The following is a 21,670-nucleotide window of genomic DNA, read 5'->3' as shown; positions in this document are numbered from 1 at the left end:
GCAAAAACTTATGTAAAGTTGAATTTCCATAATCGAGTATTACGTAAGTCGGGGAGTTCCTCAATGGCAACAATCTCTTGTTGCCATTGAGGATGTTGCTGTGTTATCTATTGTTCGAGTGTGTCCTTTAGCATTGTGCTGGGCAGTTGAGCTTTGTAGATCGCAATTTACCAACTGGGTTATTGGAAGCTTTAAGTTAAATATAATTGTATTTAGCCAACCAGTTCATTTGATAATTCCATCCATTTGGAGAACAAGTTTTTATTTTGGCTTTTGCTGCACTAGCTAAAAAAAAAAAAGTAGATAACAAAATAGACAAATTTTTCTGCATCCCTCCTCAGATAGGTAACTATCCAGTTGACCTTTGAATTTCTTCAAAACTCAGCCTCCGTATAAGAGACAACTTGTTCCAGTAATCAACAACTTTCTGACTAAAACACAACAACAACTTACTTCCTTTCTCTTCCCTTGTGATCTCAATTTATGGCTCCTAGTTCTGGAGTTCTTTATAATAGTGAAAATTTTGCCTTCATTCATTTTACTAATCCTTCTCAGCATCATATAAACCTCAATCAAGTCCCCTCTAAGGTACTTGGTTGCCAAACTCTGTAGCCCACATAATCAAAGTCTTTCCTTGTATAGTCTTTCTTTTGTGAATTTTGCCATGCAGGTTTGCCATCTGCAGACCCTTTCAAGAAGCTTAATGTCTTTTTTTTTAGATGAGGTCTCCACATTTGGACACTGCATTCCCAGTGCAGTCTTAAAAGGCAATTGTAAGACCAACTGATTATAAACTCCCTATCTCTACAGTCTGTTGTTCAGTAACTTGATAGGACACCAAGGGCTTTTCTCACTGCCTGTTTACACTGCTCAAGAGAACTTCATATCCACCCATAACTCCTAGATCCCTTTGTTCCTCTACTGTTTTTAATTCAACCCCACCAAGTCTGTAAGTTATTTTGAGGTTGTTATTCCGCAAATATATCTTCCAGTTTTCTTGACGGACCACTGCTTGGCACTGATCATGAATTACCCTTCCAATTTTACATCATCTGCAAATTTTGGCATTATGCCCTCTCTCCCTTCGATGTTGTTTATTGAAAACCAGAAACAACATAGTGTATGGTGTTGATTGTCAAGTGACACTGGAGTCTCCCCCCCCATACATTTGTTTACTCTGTGTCACAGTAAACTCTGCAAAGGCCAGAGATACAACCAGAAACAATAGTGGTCCAGAATTGATCCTTGGAGGGGGGGGGACCCCACTTCTGATGTTACACCAATTTAAATATCCATTAATCACAACCCTCTATCTTCTGCCACTCTGTGATCCATATTAGAACCTTGCCAGTAATTGCAGCATGTTCCAGCTTGTACAGAAACCTCTCATGAAGGGCTGAGTCAAATGCTTTGCTAAAATTCAAATAAATTATTTCAAAATCATTGCCTACATTCAGTTCATGAGTAACTGTTTCAAAATAGTTTAGCAGGTTAGTTAAACATGGTATATTGGCACTTTTCCAATCCAAAGTTATCTCTCTTGAGTCCAATGATGCCCTCATAGTTAACCTTAATGGTTCAACATGTTCCTAAAAATTACTGGGCATATGCTATCATCAACTCCAGTAATCGTACTTGGCTTTATGCTCACAAGTTTTTCTAATAAACAGTCATCCTTAATTTCAAAATCACTAATTTCATATAGCTCAGCATAAAGGGTCTTTTTTCAGTAAAGACAGATGCAAAATACCTATTTAATTTCATCCTAAATGTCAACTGGATTATCTAAGACTTTTCCCCACCCATTATACAAAATGTCTGATCCGATTCATTTTCTCCTTCATTGTATTCACATGCATGAGAAAACTCCTTGTTCCTGTTCTTTGCGGAAAGGTCAAGGGAATGACCACCGTATATCCCGGAGCAATATGGCCTTAGTTGCTAATTACATATTGACTTGTAGCTTCAGTACTTTTCATTGCCATGTAACTTTCCTGTGCCATCTTTTTCTGCTTTGTTAGACTAACCACTCTGTATTCATCCATCTCTGCTTTTTATAATGGTATATATATGCATTTGTGGCTTCTATGATTATTGCTTTAAAGGTATTCCATAATTCTAATGTATTTGCCATCCCTCTACAATCTGCCTAATTGATAGATTCTGTGTTGCATCTTAAACTGTCATACTCCCTTTTTCTGAAATTAAAACCCATGTCTTTACCTTTAATTACTGTACCCTCTTTCTGCATCTTCAAACTAATAACAGTGTGATCACTACCTTCCAATGGTTCCATACTGTAGGCCCTGTACTCTCAAACTGATTTTTGTTTGATGGTGAGAGCTACAATATTTTTATCCTTGCATTTTCTCTAACATGCTGGTACAAATATACCAGCATGTTAGAGAAAATAGTAGAGTTTGTTCCCCACGGCGATTTTTCCATCACACATATTTCAGTCAATTAGGGGCAAATTTAATCATCCATAATGACATTCACACTTGCCCACCCATTCTATCTGTAAGTATAGACTCTCATCATACTTTTCACAATCTTGTGGTCTGTAGACTACTCCCATCCTCATTATGCCTTTGCTTTCAACTAACTCATACGACACGGATTCTATGCTTGCTGTGTAATTTTTGACTCAGCAAAAGCCCTTTTCACTGTCAGGTTAGGTGCCTCCGTAGCCAGGTGGGAAGGAGCAGCAGTGCGTAGCACATGCTTCTTGATTAGACCGGGGTTCGAGCCCGTCACCACCAAATACGGAGGATGCGGAAAGGTCAAGGGAATGACCACCGTATATCCCGGAGCAATATGGCCTTAGTTGCTAATGCTCCTAAAAACCAAATAACAACAACAACTGTCAGGTTACTTTTGATAAGAAGCATGACCTCACTGCCCCTTCTAGCTTTCCTGTCCTTCCTAAATACATTGTATGTCATTACTATCCCCAGTTTCTGGGTAATACCCATTTCTATTAGCCACATTATGTCATCCTTAGTTATCCTAACCAGGAGTTTGAGTTCACCCATTTTATTGATAACGTTTCTGACATTACTGCAAAGACTAAATATTCTTCCATAATTTACCACCCTGACACACTGCTTTAAGTTATTTAGGCTTATTGTCCAAGCTTGTGGACAATAAGCCTATAAGCGTAAAATTTGAAACATTGCCACACTCAGAACATCTTGCAAACATGAGCTGTTGCAACAACAAACAAGAATTCTTTGTGTGCAAGCATCACATTGACCTGTATCATCAGGTAAAAGTATGTCTATGCTTTTACCTGATGATATAGGTCACCCCTAGCAGTTTCCCTGAATCATTAATATATCAAAGGTTATGACTGGCACAGACAAAAGAATTTACCTCTTGGAAACAAATAAGGTTTTTGGAAACTTTTGCTGTTTTTTGATTTAATGTATTAAATTAGTTCCAAAAATAGTTTAACAGTTCCAGTCATGTTTTGTTAGCTTATTTTTAAATTTAGCTAGAGATTTTTAAGTTGACTTAATATTCTTAGAGCTTTTGCATCCATGATTTGGTGCAAATATCATAGTGTAGTGCATAACAGTGGAATTGTAGGTTTTAATTGTGGTAAATAAGTAGCTCAAAACTTCTAATCACATAGGTTGTCACCTTTTTTTTTTGTTTTAGCAAAGGAATTTTATTTTAGTAAGGCTATAACTAATTAAAAACTCTAAAAACATAATGGTATAGAGTAATACATGTAATGTGAACTTGGTAGTGTAACACTTATTATTGCATTTAATTATCCATCGGCTTCGTGTAGTATTCTCAAGTTAAACTGAACTTAGATGGAAATCATGCTTCAGACTAGAGCAGCAAAGTAATGGCTCAAAATAGCTGGAGTACTGTCTCTTGGAAGAGAACTGAACGGGTCGGTGATCCTATGAAATGTGCTACTTGTGTGATATTTGCAGACCTATCAGGAATGGGACATGATAAACCCAAGGGGTTTATCATGTCCCATTTCAAGGGATCTTTGTGTATGTTTGATGCAAACAGTATAAGGAAATTAGACAAACTCAGTGTTCTGATGGGCATTTATCAGAGCTTGAACAACAGACTGGATGACCTCGAAGGAATTAAAATGGGGGGGGGCTTCAAGCTTTTGGCTGTCCATTCATCCGAACACCAGGGCCCTCACTTATGCATCAGCCAACACAATGGGAAACCTCAAAGCAGAATGCACTGGTCTCACAGGAGGTAGTTATTGTCAGGGAAATATATTGCACAAAAAGGATGGTGGAATAAGAACTGGATATTAATTCCAGGAGCAAGAGTAGATGACGTAGAGTAGATATCATCTTTTAAGGGCATGAAAGGTGATATGTTGTACATGTGAGCACTAATCATATTAAGAGTAAGAGATCTGAAGAATTACTTATCAAGTACAGGCAGTAAACAGGGCAATGTTGAGAAAATTAGCATTAGTACAGGCATACAATGGAAGAAAGCAAGCTTATACAGCATCAGCCAAAAAAAAAAAAAAAAAAACCTTCCCATTTCACCCAGCAATCACTCCAAAAGTTTGTCTAGTTCTGCCTTTAATTTATTTAAGCTGACAACTTCCACAATGACAGCAGGATGTTTTGTTCCAGCAATCAACCAAGCACTGGCTAAAGGCAAATTTCCACACATCTCTTCTGCAACTGTCTTTCCATAATTTGAATTTATACCCCCTCAGGTGCATAATCTGAAGAAGAGAAAGAATCACATCAGCATTGAGCTTGCTCAAACCAATCAAGGCCTTATACACCTCAAGTAGACCACCTCGAAGGTGCCTAGTCTCCAGACGCTGCAATTTGCAGAACTTAAGCCTTTCTTGGTAAGAGCAATCCTTTGTTCAACTCACCAATCTCGTTACCCTTCTCTGTACTCATTCCAGTAGCTCAACATCTTTCCTAAAATGAGGCATCCAAACCTGTATGCATTACTCAAGGCATGGCCTGACTATTTGCATCACACAAATGGATAATCACATCCTTATCTCTGCTAGCAAATACAGACTCTCCCAGAGTGAACTTCTGCCAGTGGATGCAACAACAGTGTGTCCTGAACCCCCAATTTTTAAACAACATTTTGTTCACTGATGAAGCTGGGTTTACCCATTATGATATTTTTAATTTTCATAACTGTCAATGTTTGGTCTGACAAAAATCCTAATGCAGTTCACGAGTCACAACATCAGCAATGTTTCTCATTGAATGTCTGGACAGGACTACTAGGAAACAGTCTAATTAGACCACACTTTCTGCCAAACAGGCAAGCTGTACCTTCAGTTCCTGCAGAATGTTATTCGAAATCTCCTTGATGATGATAATGTTCTACTTCAGCAACACCAGCAAATTTTGCTCAAGTTGTGATCAGTATCTAACTAGAAGGTATGGTCAATGGTGGATGTAATGTGGCCTCTCAGATCACCAGACTTAAATCCTATGGATTTTTGTATCTGGGGTCATATAAAAAGCTTGGTGTACACTTCTGACATTAACACAGTTGAGGAATTGCAGCATTGGGTTGAAGGAGCCTTTCAGCAAATCAGAAATGACCCAGGAATGCCTGAGAGGATATGCAACTCAATGCAGAGAAGACTACCAAGCTGCAAGGATAGCATTTTGAACACCTTTTGCAACATATGTAAAATCCTGTGGTGTTGAAACCAAAAATTAAAAATGTATTATCTTATGTTTAATAAAACCACCCTTAGCAAAGGATTCACAGCTTCTTGCTAAACTAGCACTCCCATAGTCAATGGTGGATCTTAATAGAAAATGTGCATTATCTTGAAAATGGTTCATTTGCAGCCCGATGTTCACTGGGATTTTTTGCTTATTTTAGTTTATATTTTTCACCTTTAAATTATTGACCATCATTTTTGAAACACCCTGTATAATGTTAAACTTCAGTTGCCACCTCTCAGCCCAGCTGCTTAACTTTTCTCAATTCTGTTACAGTAGCATACTGTCATTAACAGTACCAAACTTCGTACTGTCCACAAACTTGAATATGCCGATATAGCTTCATCAGCAGCATTATCATTAGTAGAGGCATAAAATGCAAGGAAGCAAGCTTATGCAGCATCAGCTTAAAAAAAAAAAAAAACTCTCCAATGTCACCCCTCCATTCATTCTAAATGCCTGTGTCCAGCTCAGCCTTAAATTTATTTAGGCTCTCAACTTTCGCAACAAAAGATGGAATCCTGTTCCACCAATCAACCACCCACTGGCTAAAGGCAAATTTTCGCACATCTATTCTACAACTGTCTTTCCTCAATTTGAATCTATGTCCCCTCAGGTTCTTAATCTGAGCAAGAGGAAGAATCCCATCAGCATTCAGCTTGCTCAACCCATTCAAGGCCTTATACACTTCAATCAGATCACCTTGCAGGTACCTATTTTCCAGGCACTGCAATTTAACATTAGCAGAGGCATATGATGCAAGAAAGCAAGCTTATGCAGTATCAGCAAAAAAAAAAAAAACACGCTCCCATTTCACCCCTCCATTCGTTCCAAGTACCTGTCCAGCTCAGCCTTAAATTTATTTAGGCTATCAACTTCCACAACAAAGGATGGAAGTCTGTTCCACCAATGCACAACTTGGTAAGAGCACCCCTTTGTTCCCCTCACCAATCTTGTTGCCCTTCTTTGTACTCATTCTAGCAACTTTACTTCCTTCCTAAAATGAGGCTTCTAGATCTGTACACAGTACTCTAGGTGTGGCCTTACAATGGGATAATCACCTCCCTGTCCCTTCTACCAAAATTCCTATATATAATTGACAAGACTCCATGACCTGCCCTGACAGCCAATATGTGCTTCTCAGCAAACTTCATATTTGACTGCACAAACCCCCCAGGTCTTTTTCACTTTCCACTTCTTTGAGTGTAGTACCACACAGTTGGTATGTTTCTCTTGGGTTATTGCTATCCTTGTGCAGTACTTTGCATTTGTCAATGTTAAACTTCAGTTGCCACTTCTCAGCCCATTTGCCCAACTTATCTAGATCCAGTTGGAATAGCATACTGTCTTTACTGTCATTAACAACCCTGGACATTGAACCTGATATAATTGAACCTGGAACTTGGACATTGATCCTGATATACTGTCATCAATATCTTTGATGAATACACAAAACAACAATGGGCCCAGCACCGAACCCTGGGGAACTCCAGTAATAACATTTGTCCATAAAGAGCAGTGTCCATTGATTACCGCTCTCTGTCGTCTCCCACTCAACCATCCCTTTTATCCGTTATAGCAACTTACGCTTAATGCCATCTCCCCAATTTGTACAGCAGTCTTCTATATGCAACAGTATCAAAAGCTTTCCTGAAATCCAAGTATATGATATCAAAATTATTTTTGACATTCACTTCCTTTGTGACCACATCATAGTATCCAATTATATTGGTCAGACCTCCCTTTAACAAACCCATGCTGTGTTAACTATTACTGCAGTCTTGTTAAGACACAGCAATGGGCCCAGCACCGAACGCTGGGGAACTCCAGTAATAACATTTGTCCATAAAGAGCAGTGTCCATTGATTACCCCTCTCTGTCGTCTCCCACTCAACCATCCCTTTTATCCGTTGTAGCAACTTACGCTTAATGCCATCTCCCCAATTTGTACAGCAGTCTTCTATATGCAACAGTATCAAAAGCTTTCCTGAAATCCAAGTATATGATATCAAAATTATTTTTGACATTCACTTCCTTTGTGACCACATCATAGTATCCAATTATATTGGTCAGACCTCCCTTTAACAAACCCATGCTGTGTTAACTATTACTGCAGTCTTGTTAAGACACAGCAATGGGCCCAGCACGGAACCCTGGGACACAGCAATGGTCCCAGCACAGAACGCCACTAATAACACTAGCCCATGAAGGGCAGTATCCATTGATTACCACTGTCTTCTCCCACTCACCATCCCTTTATCCATAGCAGTAACTTGCTCTTAATGCCATACTGCTCCAATTTGTACAGTAGTCTTCCATATGCAACAGTATCAAAAGCTTTCCTGAAATCCAAGTATATGTAACAGAATTATTTTTTGCATCCAGTTCCTTTGTGACTGCATCATAATATCCAATCAAATTGGTCAGACAAGACTTCCCTTTAACAAACCCATTCTGTTTCTGAACTATAACTGCAGTCTTGTCTAAATGAATCTGCAGTGCTTCTTTAACCAGTGACTCCATTATTTTTCCCGGAAAAAAAGTTAAACTAACAGGTCTCTAATTACTCATGTCACCTTTTGATCTCCCTTTGTGAACTGGTGATACATTTGCACACCGCCAGTCTATGGGGGACCTCCTATGAGTCCAAGGATACTCTCATAATCGTAGCTGGCCGACCGGGCTAGCTGGGTGGGTAAAGTGCCTGCCTGGCAACCCAAAGGTCGCGGGTTCGATTCCCGCCTCGGGCTTGGATCAAAGTACTGCAAAAACCTTGGGAGGTGCATTATGGCCACAGAAGCCTATGCGCCAACAACTACCAAAAAAAATAAATAAATAAATAATCATAGCTATATAACTGGATAGATCCCATCCATCCCAGGTGCCTTTCTTATGTTTAACTTCAACAATTTCTCCTCCTCTTTGCTTTCAGTTATTACAAAATCATTTAGCTCATTGTTAGAGTTTGATAAACTTCTCCACTTCCTTACAGAACTCCTCATGTGCGAATGTAGGTGCAAAATACTCATTCAGTTTGTCAGCTATGTAAGCAGGATCATCAACAATTGAACCATTGATATCAGTTGGAACAATCTGATTCATTCCCTTCCTTCTGGAGTTTACATAAGAAAATAAGTCTTTGCTGTTTTTCTTTGCATCCTTTGCCAAAGATTTCTTGTAAAATGTCACAAGTTAGAATTAAATGGAAATGGTATGCAATCCTGCTTAAACACGATAAGAGAGTACATGTTGAGCGTCTTGTCAGTCAATTTGGCCCTGAGAGACTGTGCAAGGCTCATTGGGTAGAATTTTTCTTAGCGTGTCTATGCTTGTTAACAGGAGAGACTATTTTTACAGGGATGGAATACACTTAAATAGAAGGGGTGCAAAAATATTCACTGATGCTGTCGATGAAGTACCAGGTGGTTAGAAAAATGATAGCTTGGGGGGGTGGATTCACAGACTAATAGATTAACTGAGCTGCAAGCAGAGCTGAAAGTGATTCTTGTTCTGCTTCTATTGGAACATGCAGCAGCCTGGAAAGCAAGGATTTCCAAGGTTGAGGATTTCAAACCCTGCTGCCTGTCATCATGGAATGAGTATATACATGAGCTGTGTTAGGGTAACTAAGAGTAAAAACAGGTGCATGTTACTTGCATGTACACTAATGATAGGAGCATTGTAAGGTTGAGGATGCAAAATTTGAATATGGAGAATGCAATGTGTACAGAAAGGACAGACAGGATAGGATGGGGGGGGTTAAGAAGCGCATTAAATCTAAGCGATACATTCGGTCAATATTGGCCGGTGCAACATTAGTCAGTTTGATGTGACATAAGCACTGGGAAAGCAAAAATGAGAATAGAAGTGTGCTATTAGGTCTAATGACTGTGATGAGTATAACAATAACTATACAGAGAAATAGAGTGAGCCAGTAAGTCAGAATTTTTTTATAATGGAGGATTTTAACTTTCCAGATACTGACTGGAACTTGTGGGTTGGTCACTCACACACTAGCAAGATTTGTAGATTTATCATTGACTTTTTCTACAGCAGCACATTAGAGAAGCAACAAGAGGAAGCAATACTGTTCATTTGATTATCACCAACAATTCTTTATGCATTGAAAATCTGATCTGTAAGGAAAACACCCTTGAGGTGGCAGTGGTCACATTATGCTGATGTGGGATTTATTTAGATATAATTACTGTCAAGGTAAAAGGAAAGGCTTCTGCTTTCATAAAGGTGACTACAATGGTCTCAGACAGTTTTTAAATTCTGTATAGTGGGATAATTTGATGATGTTACCAATAGCAAATTCTAAATGGGAAGCATTCAGAGAAGTAATCAAGAAGCTATTAGGTTTTCATGTCAACTAAATAATAGTGTTCCAGGCTTGGCCCTGAATGGATGTCAAATCAACTGATGAGACTTGTGGCAGAGAAAAAAAAAAAATGCATAGGATGCATAGAAATCATCAGGTGATTCAGAAACCTATGGTAGATATAAACTAGTCTGCAATCAAGTCTGCAATCTAACTAAGGCAGATTATGAAGATTTCTTTACGTGAATTAACAGTAGAAAGAAGGGATTGAACCACAATGGTCCACTTGATGTTGATGGTTTAACTGTTGGTGATCCTACTCAGGTTGCTGACAAACTGAATAGATATATTGCACTTACATTCATGCAAGAATTCTGTTGGGAGGGGAATGCCATAAGTTCATCAAAATCTAACAGATGGCTAAATGATCTGGTGTAAATTTAAAGGAAAGCTGAAGAGAATTGTTGATGCTTAATAAAAGTGTCTGGCATGATGGGTGCTATCCAAGTATATTAAGGGAGGCAGCAAAGGAGGTAAGCAGGCCCTTAGTCACAATGCAAAAATATTTGCTGATGCTATCGAGGCAGTGTTAGGTGGGTCGGAAAACTACTAGGTTGGGGGAGAGATACAAGGACTAATAGATTAACAGTAGCCACTGGCAGAGGTGAAAATGATTCTTGCACTACTTCTATTGGAATGAAAAGCAGCCTGGAAAACAAGATGCAGGATATTTCAAAGACTGCTGGGAGTCATTGCGGTACAAGTAAACACATGGATTGTGTTAGGGTAGCTAAAAATAGGAACAGGTGCATGTATACTTGTGTGTACACCAATGCTAGGAGTTTGGTAAATAAATTTGATGAATTTAAGGTATTGCTCAAAACATCAAAGGCAGATATTGTTGGGATATCAGAGACGACGTGGTGTCACAGAGATATAAGGAATGCAGAACTGGAATTTGGGGAGTACAATGTGTACAGAAAGGACAGACAGGATAGGAAGGGAGGAGGGGTTATGCTATTAGTTAAAAAACACGTAAAATCCAAGAAAGTGAAGCCAGTCGACACGATGTGGTGTCACAGAGATATAAGGAATGCAGAACTGGAATTTGGGGAGTACAATGTGTACAGAAAGGACAGACAGGATAGGAAGGGAGGAGGGGTTATGCTATTAGTTAAAAAACACGTAAAATCCAAGAAAGTGAAGCCAGTCGACATCGCTGGACAGTGCAGTGTCGAGTCTTTTTGGTGTGACATAAGCATTGGGAGATTAAAAAAGTGAGATTAGGGTGTGCTATAGACCTAATGACTCTGATGAGTATAATAAGGAACTGTACAGGGAAATAGAGTGGGCCAGTAAATCAGAGAGTCTTATAATGGGGGATTTTTTTATTATTTCCCAGATATTGACTGGAATTTGTGGGTTGGTCACACACACTAGCAAGGATTTTGTGGATTTATTGGAATATTGTTTTCTACATCAGCACGTTCGGGAGGCAACTAGAGGGAGTAATACTCTTGATCTGATTATCAGTAGTGATTCTTCATGCATTAAGAATCTGCTAGTATGAATCAGAGCTGTAATACTCAATATGTTCTACGTTGATAATAATATTAGTAAATTAATAAGAGGAGTTTACCTCAATATAGTACGTGGAACACTTCCGTATGATACCCTCCAGAAATTAAAACGGAAAAAACGAAAAACTATATTGAGGTAAACTCCTCTTATTAATTTACTAATATTATTATCAACGTAGAACATATTGAGTATTACAGCTCTGATTCATACTATCAAATTAATTTTCAAACTCTTATTGACTATTTCATTCACTTCCTGTCTCTCCAGTAGTATACAATCGATACACACAATCATGGGAGATTTTTTGAATGGCTTGGTACAAAATTACATTAAATCTACACTAAGGTACTCGGCCCAAATTTCTTTCCTAAAATATTGCCTTCAAAACAACATCGTTCCGAAGTTTGCCAGGGTGAATTTAAATCAAAAAATTTCAGGCATAAAACAACTATCACTGGCGACATCACGTAATATTGTTAAGCTTGCCTTAAAATCTCGATATTCGGATAAACAAAAATACCTTTCCCAGGTTAGGAAGCTTCGCGATAAATTAAAAAATTATCTACATCCGAACGATTGGTCTGTATTGAAGACCTCCATAGATTTGCAACGGGAAGCACAAGCCTCAGAAATAAAAAACAGACACGTTAATAAGTTGCAAACATTATCGAATAGTTCAAGACACGTTCATGCGAATTCTAACACATTTTCGCGAGCTTGCGACCAAGTTCACACGAGTTGGGTGACATCCCCCCCACAGACACATAACGCACTACCACACAGAATATGTCGGCTAGTTCACGAACACCCCCTCACCCAGTATCCAACGAACCGACATATCAACAGGTTACAAATCTTTCCTCGTGTACACTATCGCAGGACCAGATTTCACTTTTATCCAAAGGATTAAATTATAATTTACCACCTTGAAAGCTGCCAAACAGATTCTTGAACAGAGGTTATCCCATTAACACAATAAATCGAATTAGGGTACAAGCTAAGGATAGGATACAAAATACTGCACCAATCAACAATAGTAATATCAAAAAATACTTTATTTCTGTCCCATATGTTGAACAGTGGCACAAACAGCTTAACAGATTCTTTAAAGATACCGAATTTAAAATTATAGCTAGGCCTATACGGAAGTTACACACTATACTGAACAATCGCTCGGTTCTTTCCACGTTCGCAACACAAATTAATGATCTAGTATACAACATTTCTTGCGGTGATTGCGACTCGTCTTATCAGGGTTCGACGCGGTTTTCTCTTAATATTCGTGTAAATCAACACGAAGCCTCAGTTCGTGCTTCTCGTTCAGCAGCGTCAGAATTAGCCTTTCATGCCATTAACGAAAAACATACTTTTTTATTTAACGTAATTATACGCGACTATTAATTGCAGAAACCGTTGAAATTAAATTACACGAGAATTCTGTTAATGTTCGGCGGCCATATTTGATCTCCGATGCGTGGACCTTTACGCGCATGCGCGAAGACACATAATCACTATTTAAGGTGCAGGTTTAGCCTGATTCGGTAATTTTCATTCCTGTGATCACGACAGTCGGTCGAAAAGCATTGTCAGCTTCAGGAAGGAAAATCGTTTTGAATTTTTTCGTTAGATTCTTTTAATTGTGTTAATTTGAATTTTAATTGTTTTGAATTGATTTTGAATTGTGTTAAATTAAATTATTTATATTTTACTTTAATTATTTATATTTTACTTTAATGTACCGGTAAGTTGTCGATTTTTTTGTTTTTTCCGTTTTAATTTCTGGAGGGTATCATACGGAAGTGTTCCACGTACTATATTGAGGTAAACTCCTCTTATTAATTTACTAATACTACTATTAAGAATCTGCAGATAAAGGTGGCAGTGATCACAGTGTACTGAAGTGGGATTTACTCAAAGAGATAAGAAGGATGTAGAGGAAAGAAGGATGTAGAGCTGCTGGAACGAGTACAGAGAAGGGCAGCAAGATTAGTGAATGGAACAAAGGGTTGCTCTTAAGACGAAAGGCTTAAGTTCTGCAAATTACAGTGTCTGGAGACTAGGCATCGGTGAGGTGGTCTGATAGAGGTGTATAAAGCTTTGAATGGTTTGAGCATGCTCAATGTCGATGGGATTCTTCCTCTTGCTCAGAATAATCACCTGAGAGGGCATAAATTCAGATTGAGGAAAGACAGATGCAGGATAGATGTGTGGAAATTTGCTTTTAGCCAGAAGGTAGTTGGTTGTTGGCACAGACTTCCATCCCTTGTTGTGGAAGTTGATAGCCCAAATAAATTTAAGGCTCAGCTGGACAGGTATTTCAAACGAATGGAGGGGTGAAATGGAAGTAGTTTTTTTTTTTTTTTTTTTTTTGGCTGATGCTGCATAAGCTTGCTTTCTTACATCATATGCCTCTACTAATGCTAATAATATTGGAACCATCTTTGGATTCAGGGAAGATTCCTGTACCTGTGGACTGGTAATGTGCAAATCTGTACCAATTCACAAAGGGGATCAAAAAGTGATATGAGCAATTACTGACCCATTAGCTTAACCTCTGTTCCTGGGAAAATAATGGTGTCTCCAGTTAAAGAAGTAATGCAGGACCATCTAGACAGGAATGTAATTATACTGTAGTCACATCATGGATTTGTTAAGGGGTGATCTTGTCTGACCAAATCTGATTGGATACTATGATGTGGTGACAAAGGAACTTGATGCAGATAATAATTTTGATATCATATACTTGGATTTCAGGAAAGCTTTTGATACTGTTGCATAAAACTGCTGTAGAAATTGGAATAGTGTGGAATTGAGGGCAAGTTACTGCTTTGGAATTAAAGGGATGGTTGAGTGGGAGAAGACAGAGTGGGTATTAATGGACACTACTCTTCCTGGATTAATGTTTTTAGTGGAGTCTTCAGGGTTCAACGTTGGGCCCATTATTGATATTTTTATTAATGATATTGATGAAGGTATATCAATCTTAAAGCATAAGTTTGCAGATTATAGAAAGGTTGGCATGGTGATTAATGAATGACGGTAATCAGGATAAAGCTACTGCAACAAGATCTAAAAAAATTAGGTAGATGGGCTGAGAAATGGCAGCAGTTAATACTGTATGTGGAGAGGTGTAATCCCAGATTAATGTATCAATTGTGTGTTACTACATGAAAAAGATCTGGAGGTAATTGTGCTGTCAGATATGAAGTTCTCTGTACAGTGCAGACAGCCTGCCAGAACATCTCTTGGGGTTTCGTCAATGATATACAGCAACTTTTTTAGCAGAGATAAGGAAGTGATTATCCCATTGTATGAGGCAATTAGTAGACTATAAAGCATTTAGGGCATGAGCCTCAAGCTATGGAAAAGTTTAGACTATGTATCAGTATAGTGCGAAAGCATCAATAATACATAGCCAAATCTGAATGAAAGAATATTAGCAAAGCGGCATCGTTTTAAATTATATCTCATATTGTGAATACCTTCACAACGTGGTGCCATGATATTGCACTACTTTGAATAAGTAACACTTCACCTGAGAAGAAGACTAATGTTACTTATTCTCAGATGGATACCACAACCACCCAGATGGCACTGTTTTAAAATATGGTATGGGATAAAGATATCAGCTATCCTCAATATTCCTATAAGACTGAGCAAATCAAAAAAGAGGTAGGAAAGTGATAGTAAGAGAGGGAGAGGAAAAGATGCCGTAGAAGAATGAAAGAGATAATTAGTTATAATTCGTATGAACTCAGAGCTCCATGCATCCCCCTGACGGGGACTGTTGTTACCCAGTCAAAGTCCTGCAAAGATGATTAAGATCTTCCTCTGGTACCGTTTCTGGCTCTTTAGCCTTCATCAGTGGGTAGATAGGTGTACTGGTTAGACCAGACGTGCTTTCCAGTTTCCGGATATTTCTATGGAATTAACCCTTCAGGGACCCTTTATTGGTCCTGCTTTGGGACTATCTAATGTCTGTATGGCTTAAAAAAAAAAATCCAAAAATGGACAGCACCTTTATTCACTCATCTCTTCTTCAGTGGGTGGGTGGGTAGGTACCCAAGTGATGCAATGATGGCAAAACAGTTATGAAGTATAACTCCATAATATGAGAGATGTGTGATGGTGTATGATGTATTTAGACTATAAAGTGTTTAGGGTGTGAACCTCAAGCTATGGAAAAGCCTAGAATATGTATAGTGCGAAAGCATCAATAATACATAGCGAAATCTGAATGAACAGAATATTAGCAAAGCGGCATTGTTTTAAGTTATATCTCATATTGTGAATACCTTCACAATGAGTTGCCATGATATTGCACTACTTTGAATAAGTAACGTTTCACCTGAGGAGAAGACTAATGTTACTTATTCTCAGATGGATACCACCACCCAGACGGCACCGTTTCAGGGCTATTTTGTATATGTGTGGGATAATAACTTGACTATCCACATGTCCCTATTAGACTTAGAAAAGCAAAAAGGTAGAGGGAAAGTAATAGTAGGAGTGGAAGAGGAAAAGAAACAGTGTAGAAGAATGAAAGGGACAGTAACTCCTTCAACTCACGCATTTTTGAAAGGAACAGGAGTTACTGTCCCTTTCAAAAACTCCTCGAATAGGCAACGCTTCCCCAGTGGAGAAGGCTGTTGTTACCTATTCTTGGAAACTCCGGCCATCATCAGGCTCCCCCTTGTGCCGTTTCAGGGCTATTTGGCCATTCTTCAGTGAGTGAGTAGGTACCCAAGTGTTGCAATGATGGCAAAACAGTTATGAAGTATAACTCCACAATATGAGAGATGCCTGATGGTGTAACTCTCATATTGTGGAGTTATACTTCATAACTGTTTTGCCATCCATCATTGCATCATCACTAGGATACCTACCCACCCACCAAAGAAGGGCCAAATAGCCCTGAAACGGTGACGTCTGGGTGGTGGTATCCTTCTGAGAATAAGTAACATTAGTCTTCTCCTCAGGTGAAGCGTTACTTATTCAAAGTAGTGCAAATATCATGGCAACTCATTGTGAAGGTATTCACAATATGAGATATAACTTAAAATGATGCCGCTTTGCTAATATTCTGTTCATTCAGATTTGGCTATGTATTATTGATGCTTTCGCACTATACTTATACATAGGCATTTGGTAGACTGAGTTAAGCTAACAGGTTTGGAGGCCTCATTTCAGGAAGGATGTAGATCTGCTGGAATGGGTGCAGAGAAGGACAGCAAAATTGGTGAAAGCAATAGGGTCTTAACAAGAAAGGCTTCAGTTCTTCAAATTGCAGCATGATCTGATTAAGGTGTTTAAAGCTTTGAATGGATTTAGCAAGCTCAGTGCTGATGGCATTCTTCCTCCTGCTCAGACCACACACACACACAGAGGGAGCATAAATTCCAATTAGCATTAGTTGAGGCATATGATGCAAGAAAGCAAGCTTATAGAGCATCAGCCCAAAAATAAACCTGTCCCATTTCACCCATCCGGTCACTCTAAATGTTTGTCTAGTTCAGCCTAAAATTTATTTAAGCTATCAACTTCTACAACAACAGATGGAAGTCTGTTCCGGCAATCAACTACCTGCTGGCTAAATTGAGGAAGGATAGTTGCAAGACAGATATGCAAAGGGTTGCCTTCAGCCAATCGGTCGTTGATTTTTGTAACAAATTCCATCTGTTATTTCGGAATTGAGTAGTTTGAATAAATTCAAGGAAGAACTAGTCAAATTACAAATCATTGACAATACTAGTGGTGGCATATGATTAAAGAAAGCAAGCTTATAAAGCATCAGCAAAAAAAAAAAAAAAAAAAAAAAAAAAAAACTCTCCTACATGATACTGGCAAAAACCCTTACATCATCATTTGTTTAAATGAATACCATCTCTACAAAATAGATTCCTTCTATCTACAGTATGGACCACGTTAATAAAGTTTTCTCCCCAAAAGTCTTGCAGAGTTGCTCAAGTCAATCCACAGTGCTTTTAGCATATAAAATATCATTAGTCTTCACATGAATAATAATGCCCTCTTTACCCACTCCCCTTACAATATGACAGTGCGTTCGTAACATCATCAATTGTTGCTCCTAGGAAACACTTCTAATCCACCTATCTGTATTGCAAACAATGTTACTTGTTTTCCTGACAGTATTGCCTTCCAGTAAAACAATCTTCTCAATTCGGAGCAGTATAACTTGACTTTTCTGTTCTGGGACATGGAATATACGTGAGTCCCTAATGGTTTCTTGGTTACATTTGTTTCTAGGGCAAGCATCCATTTTTAGTGGCTCAAATTCTTTTAGTAATGCACCACATTTTAATTTGAGATCAGTAACCTCCTTACATCAGATGCAAAAAAAAAAAAAAAAAAAAATCATTTGAGCTTCTGACCTTAGAATACATACAAGCTATTAAAGTGATGAACTCATGACATACACTGGAAATGCCCTCATCCATTTCCATCTTGGTCATGATATCCTTAGATAATGTATTGAAAATGTATCTTGTAGATTATTTAGGTAAAATTTAAACTTAATAAAGATTACAAAATTTAAATTTGCAGTATATTACATGATTTAAATTAACAATGTAAGTTAAATTGTTACCAAAACTTTATCTACTAATGAAATTAAAGTTAAGTTAGCAGAGTTACCAGAAAGAATGTAAATAGAAATACTTTAGAAAAGTTAGGAATTAAATTTACAACATATTGTAGAATTTAATTTCAAAAATCCCTGAAAAATTTGTCAGCTAGACATCCAATCTTGATATTGCTCTTAAAATGTGTATTCTCTTAAAATGTGTATTCTCTTTGAATGCCTACAGTAGAATCAATTAGATTATTTGAATGCCTTTATTTTATATCAGCATTTCTAGATTCAGTTACTTTTAATTAATGTGGCTTTCTTATATAAACCTAAATAGATATTTAACTTTCTTAGATAATATTAGTTAAATATCCATTAACACTTGATTGTAATATTTTGTTAGTGAAAATTGGATTTCCAGACTTTTTGCATGAATGTAAAGAGCAAGGTAAGGAATTTCTCTTGCCATAGGCAGATATGCAAGCCCTCCATTGAATGGAATAATGTCTAATCTTGCTGGTTGGTCATATAATCTCTCCCCACACCTAATTATGTATTGTGTATATAATTTGCTTACTTTTGTTAAAAATTTCATTTATAACTGTTCCTATTAATGAAATGGTTAGTTTTATTTGGTCATCAGTTAATGTATAATTAGATAATATTTTTTAAATATCTTTTTAGATTTGTAAAAGTGGGAGGCACTGCTCTGGTAAATTGCAAGATCAAACCTATATATTGTGGCAAGTATACTATAATTGCAAAGTTCTTTTCTCAAGAATTGAGAGATGTTAATGGATTCTGCGTTGTTACTGTGGAAAAATAAATTAATTTCATAAATACTGAGTCATATTTAATAACTACATGGCATCATCTCAGAACTAAATCTCCTTTCTCCTGTGCTTTCTGTATACCCAATACATCCTTAAATTTGCTTAATTTAACTTTGGATATTTGTTACCTTAAAACTTCCTGATTTACTTATTTTTTAATTTACTTACTTATTTTTAATTTGCATTGCCATTTCTTCTCTTAAAACTCACATTTCTGAAAATTAATTTTAGATAAATTCCATTTTTTCTTACCCACATCTCACCTCCATAGGTAATAAAATTGGCATAAAAGCAAAATTACCTGTTATAAACTGCTAATTTTATCTTTCTCTTCAAATGAATTTAACTGGCTTCTTACACCTCCTGCTTTTTATTCTATTATTTCTATGTATAATCTTCCCTCTTTATTAAAAACTGTTCCTAGAGACAAAAGATTACTAACTTGTTCTAAGTTTTGGTTATTTAGCTCATACTTTCAATTTTTATATAAACTAACTGATCTAATATACTAACATACTACTACACTAACAGTGGTAGAGAACGAAAAGGATCTGGGGGTAATTGTGCAGGTAGATATGAAGTTTTCTGAGCAGTGTAGATGGTCTGCAAGAGTAGCTCATAGAGTCTTGTCAATGATATACAGGAATTTTTATAGCAGGGATGAGGTGATTATCCCCTTATATAAGACAATGGTCAGGCCACACCTTGAGTACTGTATACAGGTCTTGAGGTCTCATTTTAAGAAGGATGTAGAGCTGTTGGAATGAGTACAGAGAAGGGCAGCAAGATTAGTGAATGGAACAAAGGGTTGCTCTTACGAAGAAAGGTTTAAATTTTGCAAATTACAGTGTCTGGAGACTAGGCACCTGCGAGGTGATCTGACTGAGGTTTATAAAGCCTTTAATGGTTTGAGCATGCTGAATGCTGATGGGATTCTTCCTCTTGCTTAGAATAATCACTTGAGAGGGCATAAATTTAAATTGAGGAAAGACAGATATAGGATAGATGTGCGGAGGTTTGCCTTTAGCCAGCAGGTAGTTGGTTGGTGGAACAGACTTCCATCCTTTGTTGTGGAAGTTGATAGCCTAAATAAATTTAAGGCTGGGCTGGACAGGTATTTGGAATGAATGGAGGGGTTAAATGGGAGCAGTTTTTTTTTTTGGCTGATGCTGCATAAGCTTGCTTTCTTGCATCATATGCCTCTACTAATGCTAATGCTAACTGACCCAATGTCCATAACTTATTTGTGTGCAACTCATTTTCATAAATTTTCCATAACCAATTTCTAATTTATTCAGATATTCTTGAAAATCTTCCACACTACTATTCAGCAGAAAAGTATCATCCATATAAACTAATGATCAAATTTTTATATCTCCCACACTTAACATTTTTTTTTTTTATTCTTTCCTATATTCTTTTAATGAATGGTAGTGCACTGTAGCCAAAGCTACTAATGCATTGTAAAATTTCATAAATACCAACAAACAGTCTATTAAATGGCAAAATTGTAAAGTGAATTAGCAGTAAGGTACAGCTTTCCCTCAGTCCAAGTTTAACCATAGATTATTTTACTGTTCTTCTTTCTCTTCCCCTCTACAGATTTATTTTTTATTTACAGACTGTGACAAAGTACCTAGCAGCTTCCTAGGTACTTTATCATATAGTCTGTCATCACTTTGTCCCATATAGTGGTGGCAAAATGATGTAAGGAAACAAGCTACTCACTTTATTTGCTCCATTCTTTCCAGTTGTCCAATCCTTCAGATTTATTCAAACTACTTACTTTTGTAATGTCACCTGAAAATTTATTCCAACAATAAAGTGCTCTTTGGCTGAAAGCAAATTCTCACACAACTCTATTCCAGTTTATGTCCCCTGTACATTGTCTAAGAAAGATTAAGGATGCCATCAACATTTAGTTTATTCAATTAATCTTTCCCAGGGTGTGTACTATGTTTTTGCAGTTGGTAGATGAACTGAAATGGATGACTGATTTTGGAAATATGAAAAATAATTTTAATATCTATAACTTATTTGTAAGCTTCACTAGTTCTATGCTAATGAGCCATTTTGCTTTACTAATGGCTTTTCTGATTCTAATACAATGTTATCCAAGGAAAATCTGACATTAAATATAACTCCAAGAAATGTAACAGAAATACAAGATGAAGAAATACTTGATGAATGGCAGTCAATAAATCCTGAATATCTGGAAAGACTACAGTTAATGTATGAAGATATTTCAATAATCATTTAAATAATGATTTAAATGATTTAATTGAAATAATCATTTAAACATTTCAATAATCTTTTTAAACTGTGATTGTTGGGCATCTTCATTTCCTTTCTTTGAGAGGGGAATTTTTTAAGCATTATAAATATCATCTGCTTATGCAGTAAACTCCTTATTTTATTAGGAAGAAAAGGTACTAAGATTAATAAAATTAAAATCACTTTTCAATATAAAAATCAGTGTGGTCTTGATCAGACTAGTTATCTTTTAGTCAATCAATTGAAAAGACACATAATGTAATCAGACATCTGATAATAATTGTGAAGCATTTTTAATAATCATCATGGAACTAAATGGCAACAGTTATCCCATGAATATCATTTTAATTTTGCCAAG

The 21,670-nt window shown here is 37.2% G+C and overlaps 1 protein-coding gene across 1 annotated transcript in view; it reads left to right on the top strand.

Moving 5' to 3' along the window:
* LOC150079131 (annulin-like) overlaps nucleotides 1-19,031 on the top strand; it is a 189,911-nt gene extending 170,880 nt beyond the window's left edge. Inside the window, exon 14 of the mRNA XM_090382963.1 lies at nucleotides 18,890-19,031. Within this exon, the coding sequence (XP_090239089.1) occupies nucleotides 18,890-19,031 (142 nt within the window). The remainder of the gene's footprint in view (nucleotides 1-18,889) is intronic.
* Nucleotides 19,032-21,670: the final 2,639 nt, after the last annotated feature.

Source organism: Mastigoproctus giganteus, chromosome 10 (assembly GCF_048544385.1).
Source record: "Mastigoproctus giganteus isolate SK-2022 chromosome 10, ASM4854438v1, whole genome shotgun sequence".
Lineage (NCBI taxonomy): Eukaryota > Metazoa > Arthropoda > Arachnida > Uropygi > Thelyphonidae > Mastigoproctus > Mastigoproctus giganteus.
Note: the sequence above shows the minus strand (reverse complement) of the source record. Positions and strands in the feature narration are given on the sequence as shown.